The sequence below is a fragment of the Bos javanicus genome, chromosome 3, assembly GCF_032452875.1.
Source record: "Bos javanicus breed banteng chromosome 3, ARS-OSU_banteng_1.0, whole genome shotgun sequence".
Classification (NCBI taxonomy): Eukaryota; Metazoa; Chordata; class Mammalia; order Artiodactyla; family Bovidae; genus Bos; species Bos javanicus.
Genome location: NC_083870.1, coordinates 112,660,831 through 112,673,436, shown reverse-complemented (window position 1 = coordinate 112,673,436; position 12,606 = coordinate 112,660,831). Strand labels below are relative to the sequence as shown.

Below are 12,606 nucleotides of genomic sequence, written 5' to 3'. Positions count from 1 at the left end.
CCAGCACCTCTCCAAGCCGGGACGGAGTTCACCAGGTCCCTGAGGGCGCAGAGTTGGGCTTTTCATCAGCCAGACCTTGTCGGTAGAGGACAGATGACCAGGGTCCACCATCCCAGGCACAGTGTTCAGGGAGCACTGCCAGGTGGGGCCAGGGGATCCCCGGGAGCTGATGCCCCAAGGCTGGGATCAATCACAGTCCTGGGGTCCCTTGCCATTCTGACCAGGAAGGGGCGGCAGGGCCAGCCTTGGGCACGTGAGAGTTTCTAAGTCCTGAACTTCCTGCAAACCTGACCCAAGCTGGCAGAGTGCGAGGATGTATTGTCAACTAGAGGCAGCCTTGTGCAGGGACAGACCACCTAGCCCTCACTTCCAAAAATCAAAGAATTGACTTTCATTTAGCAACACACAGAGCCGCCAGGCTGAGACTGAAAGAAAGCAAGACCAGGTCTGGACACCCGCGGACACACACAGCGACCCACCCACGACTTGCACAAAGGCCTCCCCACAGAGAAGGGCCAGCAGCAAGACAACATCAGATGGCCACACTTGCAAAGGGCGCAAGAGCCATTAGTGTACGGAGACGCCCACCAAAGAGGGCGCTGGCCCCAGGCACTCCCACCTCTCCACCTGGAGACCTCCTAAAAGAAGAAATCAGAGATGATAAAGATAATAAAGGAGCAGGCGGGGGGTGGGGGGTGCTGGTCTGAAAACCTGAGGTGAAGAATGCCTCCTGTAACCATGGGGCTCAAGGAGGCAGACACCCAAGGCCCCCGGTGCAGCTCTCTGCAACCAAGTTAGCTCTCACTTTCCTTTTCATCTGCAGTTTTTAAGCTCTCTCTCTTTTTTAAGCTGTACCATTCAGCTTGTGGGATCTTGGTTCCCTGACCAGGGATCGAACCTGTGCTGCCCGCAGTGGAAGCGCGGAGTCCTAATCACTGGACCAGTAGGGAAGTCCCTAAGTCCTCCCCAACCACAGCCCGGCTCAAACACACCCTCGGCCACCTCTCAGGGGAAGGAGCACCAAGGCAGCCCTTCCGAGGGCTCCCAGCTGCCCGGTCCTCTGAGTTGGCGAGAGAAGCAGACAGACCTGTTGCTCCTGCTCCAGCAACAATCTTCCAGAAGTGACTCTGGGTCCCTGGTTCCAGGCTCACTCTACCGTCCACGTCCACTTCTGGCTCCTTTTCCCCTGGGGGCTTGAGGTCTGCCCCAGCCAGTGAACCCCAGGCCACAGACAGGTAGAAAGGCCAAGAAATGAAGGAAGGGATGAACGAGACCACCAGAGACAGGGCTCAGGATTCAGAAGTTTCCAAAACAGCTGCCTTCAACAGGGCCCGGCACACCACGGCCTGCAGGCAAACCCCACTCACCAGGTTTTCTCTGGATGTGGCCATGCTGGTGAGTTTAGGTTCCCGGACGTACTCTCTGCAGCTACTGTCTATCACAGTGGCCGAGTGGCTCTAGGGACCCCACAAGGTCAAATATATTCACCACCTGCCCCTTTACAGACCAAGCTGGCCCAACCCTGGCCCAGAAGGAACCTTTAAGGTCATCTAGCCCATCCCCCAGCCTCCCAAGAACTTTCCAACCCTTTCCTACTGCAAACCTCTCACTCCATGAAGACAGACCACCCATCTTCCATTGGAACTCCCGACAAAGGGGCTTACCACCTTTGAGATCATTCCTTCCATCGCTCCACAACTCCAACCATGAGAAAGTTCTTTCTTCTCTACACTGTATCTTTCACTGCAGCTTCATTGCCCACCTTCTGCCCCCTAAGGTCGAGGAGGTCCCCACCAGACTTCAAGCTCTCAGCCCCCATCCTCTGGCTCCAAGAGGCCTTAGATCCATCAAGGGCCTGAATCCCTTCCCAGTCCTGGCTGGCTGCTCCTCCCTGGGTGTGTCCAGAAAGACCACGACCGCCCTCCTGAATGCAGCATCCCCCAGGGTCTGCTAGGCTACACGGAGTGTCTTGTACATGAGTTCAGTGTACATGAGTGGTGGACGGCTTTCCTGGAATTTGAATCCTTCCCTGTCAAGCAGTATTGTGGTCAATCCATCCCACTGTTCAAAGTTTGTTGAGCGTCTCAAGGGCAGAAACCCCTCCAGATCAATCTGTACAACCCCAGTACCTGGCATGTGCTTCACTGAATGAATGAGAAAGCTGAATGAATGAATAGGTCATGACAGGAGGTGAGAAAGAGATTCATCATTATCACCATTATTACCACTCCATAGGAGCAGGCATCAGCAAACGCACAGACAGTGCTGGCCACGGGAGCCCAGGGGTGGGAGCACTGAGGGAGGGGTCACAGAAGGTCCAGGCAGCCTGGGAACCTAGGAGGGATTTACCAGTGAGCCTCAGGTTTGCGTCTTGGGGCCACTGAGTACAGGTCGGGACTACAGAATGGCACAGTCCACATTTCAGTAACTCAGGTCCCCCTGTACACAGGCCTTCCAAGGAGCATCTGAGACTTAGCACCAGGGTGCCCTTCAGTCACCAAAACTCAGGGGACACAGAAGCAGGGGGGAAGGCAGAGGTTTGCTCCAGGAGGACTCTATGATGAGGCCAACGCTGTGTGTGAGACAGTGTGAGTGAGCATGCCTCTAGGCACGAGTGAGCCTGCTAGAGTGCATGTGATACACAGCTATCCGTGAAGCAGGCAGCTAATAGCGAGCTACGCAAAAATCCAGCGTGAGGGCTGGGCTCCTCCACTGACTATCTCTGTCCAAGAAGACAGGCCTGGGATCCACTAGCTCCAAAGATCTGATTCATGCAACACATCCTGAGAGATTCCCTAGGTCAGCTGTACTGTAAAACCACGCATGAAGTAGCCCATGTCCACCAAACTCCCCAAATCCAGTGGAGGAAAGTATTCACTAGTTAGACTAGAAAGGTATTCACTAGTTAGACTGGGGCAGGGAGGTGTTATAGGGCTAAGAGTGTAAATACAGTTAAAGTCCCCTGGACCTTAAAGCTTTGAGCGTGCTCAGTCACTCAGTTGTGTCCGACTCTTTGTGACCCTATGGACTGTAGCCCACCAGGTCCTCTCTCTCCATGGGATTTCCCAGACAAGAATACTTGAGTGGGTTGCCATTTCCTCCTCCAGGGCGTCTTCCCGATCTAGGGCTCGAACCCGAGTCTCCTGCATTGGCAGGCAGATTTCTTTATTGCAGGCAGATTCTTTTACTGCTGAGCCATCGGGGAAGCCCTGAAGCTTTGACACCAGGCACTTAATTAATTTTGCAAGGGAGAAAGGGAAAAAGACTTTTTATTTTTGCCTCATGTAGAATTTGAATAAGTCACTCGAATTCTCACGAAACAGGATGCTCTGTAATGAGGAGGGTGGAGGAGATGTCCCCAAGAGAGGAGGTGAGGAGCAAGGAATAGAAAGAAGGAAGCTCTCTGCAAAGATGAAACCGCCAGAAATCGTGCCACCTCCTTCCAGCTCCTCCCACATCACCCAAGCAGGGCAAAGAAAACCAGTGCTTAAACCCCTGTGAGAAATAATTCCCAGTTACAGCATCTTTCTGCCAGAGACCAAAGCCTCAAACAGAAGCCGACCTGGCTGGGTTCTGGCTGACCACTCGCCAGGAATTCAGACAAGCCCTGAGTTCTCCTGCCCCACCTTCAACCAGAACAGCCAAACGTGCATAATCCAGGGCAGGTGAGGGAATTTCAACTCTAATGTGGATCACTTTGCACCGAAGACACAATCAGGAGAGTCAGAAGCCCTTGCCTTTCTCTATGGGAGGAAAAAGAAACACTTAACGTCCGGTTATTTCCACCAACTGTTCTCTGCTTAGAAGGCAATTCACTTGAAAGATACAGATAAGAGTGGGTGGGCTGCCTCCCCTCCCCATTCCCTAGCAAACCTCCTTAACTCGGCTCCCTTCACCTCTTTGGCAAATTCCCAGCCCTCCATCTCCACATCTCTTCCTCCTCTCATCAGAGAAAAATCTAGAGAGGAGAAAAAGCAACTGGGGACGGGGGAGACGAGAAATGAAGAATTCCAGGACAGCCTCCGCCTTTCTGGAGTTCAGTGGTGACAGGAGTCGGGTGCTGGCAAGGCGTCCATGACATCATCGTTTCGGATTCCGAATAAAAAGACAACTTTCCCATAGCCAAACGCTCCTCTCCCCACCCTCTCTGTGGGGAATTGAAACACAAGCTTTTAGTATGCTACAAAAACATCACAGCTGCATTTTAAGATGCTGTATTTGGGTCCTGCCTCGAAGTGGTTGCCCTCATTACCTCCCTTTGGACGGGGCCTCTGGATAAGCGCAGGGTAATTAAAATTTCCTGTCTAACCTTGACCGCTCCACCAGCTCCTATTACAGCCCTGGACACATACTGTAGAGTCAGTTTCTTCGGGGCCCTCTCCCTCTTCGTTTTAAAATCAGGCCACTATTCTCTGGGCCCAGGCTATCCAGTAACACACTTGGAGATGGAAGGGGAACTTTTTCTGGCCGGGCTGGTGATGCCTCTGGCTTCCCACACTCATTAGAAAATGCTCTCTCTTCTACAACACACCAGGTCCCAACAATATAAAGACAAAGACCCCCACTCCAAGGATCCACTGTGTTCACAGGCTGGCAAGAATCCAGCGGTTTTTAAAACCTTGAAAATGTAAGAAATCCCTAGGCAAAATACTTTTAAATAGTATTTAAGAGATCAAAGCACGTTTTGCAATGTCTATGTGAGTAGAGTCCCAGACAAAAAGAATGGGCATACTCTGATCCGGTCAAGTCCGGTTCTGGGTGAACTCAAAGGCGACATCACAGTATGGATCTAGAGACTGATTAGAAATGAAATTCTTGCTGAAAGTAAGTGCACTCCAGGCACAAGTAGGGGCTTTCTGCTGATTTTGTTTGTTTTTTTTGCAGTTAGATGGCAACTCCATCTGATCCCCCTTCTGTTGGGGCAGGAATCATTCTGGCTTGGGTTACCTCTCAGACATTCCTAAATCACCTAAATAGCCGAACGTGGTTAAGACGCTGGCGTGAGGGCTCCTTGGAAGGGCCTCCCCACTGTTGCACTCTCCCAGGAGGCCAGGACGACAGTCACGGTGCACAGCAACTGGACACCTCTGCCCGCCCTCAGTAATGAGCTGAAGGGGGTCCCCTCGAAATTCACAGCCACCCAGACCTGCAGAATGTGACCTCTATGCAAATAGGATCTTTGCAGACATGATAAATTGAATTAGGACGAAGCCATACTGTGGAATTCCCTGGCGGTCCAATGGTTAGGACTCCGCACTTCAACTGCAGGGGTGAGGGTTTGATCCTTGGTTGGGGAACAAAGATCCCCCACGTCCCTGAGCATGGCCATAACTCCTGGGAGTCACAACTAGAGCCTGAGCTCTGCACCAAGAGAAGCCACGGCAATCAGGAGCCTGCGAAGCGCTCGCCACAACGAGAGAAAGCCTGGCCAAAGCAACGAAGACCAGCACAACCAAAAAAAAAAAAAAATGATGAAATCACTGGATTCAGATGAGCCCTAAATCCAATGACAGGTGTCTACACAAGAAGCCCACATGAAGACAACACACAGGGAGAATGCCATGCGGCTATCAAGGCAGAGACTAGAGTAATGTGTCTATAAGCCCAGGATGCCAAGGATTGTTGGCAACCACCAGAAGCTAGGAGAGGCATGAAAGCGTTCTTCCCCAGAGCCTGTAGAGGGAGCATGGCCCAGCTGACACCGTGACTTCGGTTTCCAACTGCCGGAATGGGGAGAAAACACATCTCTCTTGTTTTAAGGCACCAGCTTGAGGTCCTTACCACAGCAGCCTTAGGACTCACATCCACTCATCCCTTCAACAAACCCCCTGGGTGCAGTCCCAGAGGGACCGATAAGACAGCAAGTGGCCACGCACATCTACACTCCGTGTCCGCACTCCACAGCTCAAGCTGCAGGAGAAATCAGCTTCAAAGGATAAAGCAGCCATTGCAAAGTGTTTGCAAACTGTTGAACAAAACGGACAACACAGAATCTGCATATCCACCCAAATTACAGCTGTGAAAATTAGTGACTCAAACCTACTGGCCTCACCATGGGCCAAGCATTGCACTAACTGCTTCACATACATGAATTCATTTAATTCCCACAATAATCTCACAAGCCAGGTGCCATTCTATCCCCACCTGACAGAAAGGGAAACTGAGGCACAGAGCCTTCCGGCAACCTGCCTAAAGTAACCTTTGAAGTAGCAAGTGGTAGAGTCAGGTTTGAACCCAGGGAGCCTGGATCCAAGTTCATGTTCTTAACAGTCTCACAACACTGCTTCTGCAATGGATAAAATATGGAAAGCTCGGAAAACAAGTTAATGTGTTATGTGTTCTTTGAGATTTTTCACACGATTTTTTTTCAGTTTAAGCATAAAAAGCAAAGGAAGTAGAAAAAGGGAGGAAGAGGTATTTTTCCAGTAGTCACGTACGGATGTGAGAGTTGGACCACAAAGAAGGATGAGTGCCAAAGAACTGATGCTTTCGAACTGTGGTGCTAGAGAAGACTCTTGCGAGTCCCTTGGACTGCAAGGAGATCCAACCAGTCAATCCTAAAGGAAAGCAATCCTGAATATTCATTGGAAGGTCTGATGCTGAAGCTGAAGCTCCAGTACTTTGGCCACCTGATGCAAAGAGCCGACTCACTGGAGAAGACCCTGATGCTGGGCAAGATTGAAGGTGGGAGGAGAAGGGGACGAAAGAGCATGAGATGGTTGGATGGCATCACTGACTCAATGGACACGAGTTTGAGTAAGCTCCAGGAGATAGTGGAGGACAGGGAGGCCTGGCCTGCTTTAGTCCACGGGGTCACAAAGAGTCAGACGTGACTTAGTGGCTGAAAACCAACAACAACGAGGTACGCTTCAGGTGGAGCAGACAGGTGGCAATTACCAGCTGCTGGCTGGATAAGGTGACGCCATAGCAACACACTCACAGGGCAGGGGGAGGGTCGGGGAGGGGTGGGCATGCCTGGGAGGCATAGGTACCTGGAAGACCCCCACGAAGTGCTTTCCTTGCCCAGCCCTCAGAAAGCAGCTGCAGAAAAGGTTCAGTGCAGGAGTGACTAGATGTGAAGGGGGCTGTGAGCAAAAATGAGGTTTTCAAGAGGACTCACCTAGATGTAGTTTTTTTTTAAGTCATGCAGTTTTTTTTTTTTTTTTTAAGTCATGTAGGACAGCAGGAAGAGGGAAACATGAAAGAGGGTCAGCAGGAAAGCTGGGCTGAGCTGTGAGCAAAGCTGGGATCAAGGACCTCATCAACTGCAAAGGGCACCTACAGGAAGGTGGCAGTGCCAGGCCAGCAGGTGGCAAATCCTCAGATGCCAGGCCCCACAGCAGCCTTCCCGGGTAGGAGGGGGATGAGGACTGAAGGGCAGAGCTGAGTCAGAGGGGTCCAGGTGACAAACTCTCCCAGGCTGGGAGCTCCTGACCCTGGTGGGGTTTGGGGAGCAAGATTTCAGCTGCCTCCCAGGGGAGAAAACTGGGCAGGAACCCCCGAGTGGGGGACCCCATCACGCTCAGGTGGACGCTCACGGGGGCCAGGGCCAAGGAGTCCCTGGTTTGTGCTGGTGTGGGTAGAAGGGTGGGGAGGGTTTCGGACACGGACATGGGGCTTGGAGCCAAAGCTGGGGAACGGCTCTCAGCAGAATGCCCCTGTTTCATGTCTCAGGCTGACTTGGTGCTCGTCACCCACTCCTCTCACTCAGTTCTCACTAAACCCTTGAAAGAGTGCTTTCCTGGGGGCTCAGTGGAAAAGAACCTGCCTGCCAATGCAGGAGACGTGGGCTCTATCCCCGATCTGGGAAGATCCCACATGTGGCAACTAAGCCGGTGAGCCAGAACTGCTAAGCCTGGGCTCTGGATTCTGGGAGCCCAAACTACTGAAGGCCTGATGCCCTAGAGCCAGTGCTCCACAAGAGAAGCCATGGCGGGGAAAAGTTCAGGCACCGCCAACTAGAGAAAAGCCTGTGCACCAGCGAAGACCCAGCACAGCCAAAAATAAATTTTAAAAAATTCAATTTAAAAAAAACTTGAAAGAAACAGCTGCCCGCATTTTACAGATGAAGAGCGAGATGTGGTTAAGCAACTTGCCCACGATCACAGCAAATGACCCTGGAATGGGTGGGGTGGGGGGGCTCTGTCTGTACCTTCTCCAAACTCAAAATGAATAATTTGGTCTTGATACTAGATTTAAGCGGGGTTTCCCAAATGATGCTAGCAGTAAAGAACCCACCTGCCAATGCAGGAGACCTGGGTTCAATCCCTGGGTAGGGAAGATCCCCTGGAGAAGGGCATGACAACCCACTCCAGTATTCTTGCCTGGAGAATCCCATGGACAGAGGAGACTGGAGGACTACAGTCCATAGGGTTGCAGAATCGGACACGACTGAAGCGACTTAAGCACAGCACAGCACTAGATTTGGCAGGGGAGGGAAGGGTCTTTCCAAACCACCATCAGGGAAAGCATGATTCTCCCAATGGTCCCTGCTCTTGGCAGTCACAGCAGCTACCCGGCCCTCACGGGAAGGTGGTGATTTTACCACAGTGCACACACTGGCTTCCTCAGTAAGAGTCCCACTGCCAAGCCCTCTGCCAGTCACCACAGGGGTGGGGCACATGGCTCAGGCCCGGCCAATCAGAGCAATGAATTCCTCTGGCCGCAGCAATAGATTCAGAGCCAACCAGAAACAATAGTAAAGCTACAAAAGACACACACACAATAAGGCCTTTGCTATGGTTACCCTTCCCACTGGACTTACTGGAGCTGCTGTGGCCACACTGCAACCACCAGGGATAAGCCACCTGAGAATGGGGACCACACAGAGAGGAAGCTGGCTTCAGAAAAAGACATGAACCTCTGAGGGCATCATTTGAGCTCCCAGATACAGCCATACCTGATACCAGCCCTTTTTTCTTAACTTCCTGAGCCCATTAATGCCCTTTCCGTCTCTGCCAGTTTTGGTTGCAAGTGGCAGAAAACCCCATCTAGACTTGTGACTGACACAGTAGCTCTGGAGAAAGAAGTCCCACACTTGACTAGGCTGCCAGCTCTTCAGGCCCCTACAGCACACACTGCCTGCACGTTAGCTTGACCTTCTTCAGCATCTGTTTCCTCATCGGTGCCACCTTGCTTGATCTCCCAAGCCCCTCTGACTGTGTTCAGTTCAGTCCAACTCTTTGCCACCCCATGGACTGCAGCGAGCCAGGCCTCCCTGGCCATCACCAACTCCCAGAGTTTGCTCAAACTCATGTCCATTGAGTCGGCGATGCCATCCAACCATGATTGTGTCGACGTCCTTTATTACTCTTAGGCAGCCAACAAACAGACAGCCTTTCAAAGACTGTTCTACAGAAAAAACATAATAATAATAAAAATAAATAAATGAAAGAAATCTGAATGACCCCAGAGCAAGAGGAAGATGACAGTCCCTGTGATGCCCTCTCTAAAGCCACCTGGACTGGGAGGGACTGCTGGGCCCTGGGAGCAGTCAGTCAGGGAATAGTATGCCAGGAAAGGCATATCCCCAAATAAGTCAAAGGGGTGCTGACAAACCATGCACTTTTCAGTCTCTGCCCCAGTCACAGTCTTCTGCCTCGACTCAGGTTCCCTTGCTGTGCTAAGTCGCTTCAGTCGTCTCTGACTCTGTGTGATCCTAGGGACTGAAGTCCGCCAGGCTCCTCTGTCCATGGGATTCTCCTGGCAAGAATACTGGAGTGGGTTGCCATGCCCTCCTCCAGAGATCTTCCCCGCCAGGATCAGACTGCATATCTTATGTCTTCTTTCCTGGAGAAGGAAACGGCAACCCACTCCAGAAATTTTGCCTGGAAAACCCTATGGATGGAGGAGCCTGGTAGGCTACAGTCTATGGGGTTGCAAAGAGTTGGACAGAGCCACTTCACTTTTTTTCTTTTTTCTATGTCTTCTTTACCACTAGCGCCACCTGGGAATCCCCAGGGCTCCTTAATAGCCCAAATTGGACCCACCAGGTGTTAACTCCCGGAGAAGGCAATGGCACCCCACTCCAGTACTCTTGCCTGGAAAATCCCATGGACCGAGGAGCCTGGTGCGCTGCAGTCCATGGGGTCGCTAAGAGCCGGACACGACTGAGCGCCTTCACTTTCACTTTTCACTTTCCTGCATTGGAGAAGGAAATGGCAACCCACTCCAGTGTTCTTGCCTGGAGAGGCAAGGGACCGGGGAGCCTGGTGGGCTGCCGTCTATGGGGTCGCACAGAGTCGAACACGACTGAAGCGACTTAGTAGGTGTTAACTCCAGAGAACAAAGCCTGGAAGCGAGGGACCGGGAAATTAGGGTGTCGAGGAAGCCGAGGAGACGCGGTGGCTCCGGGTACCAATCTGCCGACCTCGGTGCCAAGGCTGGAGCTGGTCACAGTCCGGCCTCAGGAAGGGGCTCAGGCTCGCGCCACACAGCGCCGGCCACAGCGCCTTTAAATAGAACCTCCGCGGGTAGGACAAACACATTCCAAGCGCTTTTTAAAACGCCCCAAGCAAGACCTGGCCGGCGGCCTCCGGTCCCCCCAGGCATTTCCCGGTTTTGGCGCAATTCTCCAACAAATATTAATAGCTCAGTTGGGAGCTTATGGTGTGCAAAATACTTTCTGGCCTTAAAAGGCAGGATGATTTTTTTCTCCCCACTCTCCAGATGAAGAAACTGAGGCCCATGGAGCTGCCAGACTACAAGGCCGACTACTAGTTCAGGCCGCCAGGCAACGCTGCCTCCATCGCCCGGGGTTGGGGCTCCCCCGAGGGGCACGACCGGAATGAGCCCCCGCCGGACCAGTTGCCAGCTGCCGTGTCCGGCTCCGACGGGCGCCTCCTGCCCAAGAGGCAAGAAGGGGGAACACGGCCAAGGCGACGCCCCCAGGAGGCTCCCCAAACGCGCTCGTTCCCGGAACGTACTGATCTTCTGCGACGAGTTGAACAAACCCCCAGTTCTCTGTCTCCGCGGGTACATCAAACCCCGCGCGGCAGCCAAGGATAAGTTTACTCCTCTGTTTTTAAAAGATAAAGGACAAAGAAGGCTAATTTCTCCCTCGGGAGATGAAGTTGGCAGGTGAGGCGCAGCGCGTCTCGGTTTCCTAGAAGTTGCGCGCTGGGCAAAATCTCCGAGCCAGGCGACGGAGGGGGCGGGACCCGCCGTCTGGACCCCTGAGCCCAGGACTCGGGCTCGGTTGCCCGAGCCGAACTTCTGAGCTGGGTCAGGGAGAACCGCAGCTCCTGCCCTCTGTGTCCCAGCCCGGCTGGATCACCCAGCACCACCGCGCCGGGATCGCTCGGGGCGTGCGGGATCTTGGGGGCGTTAGGGTTAAATGATAAAGAAACCGCTGCATTGGCCCCCTCCGTCCTACCCCAAACGGGGCCTGGGGTTCTGAGAGACCGACCCAGCGCCACTGACCCCTCCCTCCGGGGCTTCGGGTCCCTGGGTCCCGGGGGCGCAAGGCGCGGAGCGCTCACAGTTTGAACATGCTCTCCAGGTCCTTGATGAGGCGGCGGCTGAACTCCGGGAACTCCGAGTAGGGGTGGAAGACCTTGCAGCGTCGGGGCCGCGCCGCGCCCTCGTTGATGTCCAGCCGTCGGTTCAGCTGCGCGCTCAGCTCGGCGTCGGCTCTGGCGGTGGGCGCCCAGGCGGGCGGCTGCGGCTGGGGCTCGGGGTCTGGGGCGGCTCCGGGCGCGGGCTGGAGCCCGCTGTCGCCTTCCTCCCACTGCAGTCGTCGCTGCAGCTTGCTCGCGAGCTCCTCGCTGGCCATGGCCTCGGTGGATCCGGAGACTCAGGGACTGGGCGGACAGCTTGTTCCTGGGCGGCTGGCGACTCTGCGACACTTTGCCGAGACGGCGGGGACCCGGCGGTTGGGTGGAACCGTGGGCAGGCGGGGCGGAGCCGCGGCTTTAAGGAGGAGCTGTGGCTCGGGGACCGCCCGCCCCGGAGGCCACAGGTGCCCGCCTGTCCCGGGGATGTCGACCGGCCGAGCGCTTCCCGGGATGGAGCGCGGACCCTCGGATCAACCCTGAGCTTTCCGCCCGCTCCCGGGGGCCCGGGGGCCCTGGGGTCCTCTGGGAACGGCAGCGGGCGAAAGTTTCACTACCGTTTTGGCGGTTCCTTTCTCGTCCCCCACAAGTGCCCCGACTGCCGGCGCTCGTGGCCGGTGACAGACTGGGGGTGGGGGAGCTGAGCGCCCCCGAGTGACACCCGCGCGCCCCCAGGACTGCGGGTGGCATCCCCGCCGCCACTGGTCGCGAGGTCTGGGAGAGGGAGGCGCCCTCAGGGAGCGCGGGGAAGGGCGAGCTGACTTTTAAACACTCACTCTAAAGACATGTTTCCAAAACATACTAAAAATACTAAAAACAAATAAGCAAACAGGAAAAAAAAAAAAAAAAAACAGGCAAGCAGGCCGAGACGGACTCCTGGCTCTCTTGTGGTAAGACACCAGCGCCACTGTGGGGACTCTGACTTTTCCTGTGAGATGCAAGAAAGTAAAAAAGAAGCTTGAAAATAAAGCAATAAGTCAGCATTTTAACACCACGGTTAAAAAAAAAGAATCGTCACTCCCCAAGGAAGGCTGATGTGGATGGCTGTTACGTC

At 53.9% G+C, this 12,606-nt stretch overlaps 1 protein-coding gene across 1 annotated transcript in view; it reads right to left on the bottom strand.

The window, feature by feature from the left end:
- Positions 1 to 12,286, bottom strand: part of EFHD1 (EF-hand domain family member D1) — a 44,474-nt gene extending 32,188 nt beyond the window's left edge. The window contains exon 1 of the mRNA XM_061412628.1: positions 11,481 to 12,286. Within this exon, the coding sequence (XP_061268612.1) occupies positions 11,481 to 11,773 (293 nt within the window). The 5' untranslated portion in view covers positions 11,774 to 12,286. The remainder of the gene's footprint in view (positions 1 to 11,480) is intronic.
- Positions 12,287 to 12,606: the final 320 nt, after the last annotated feature.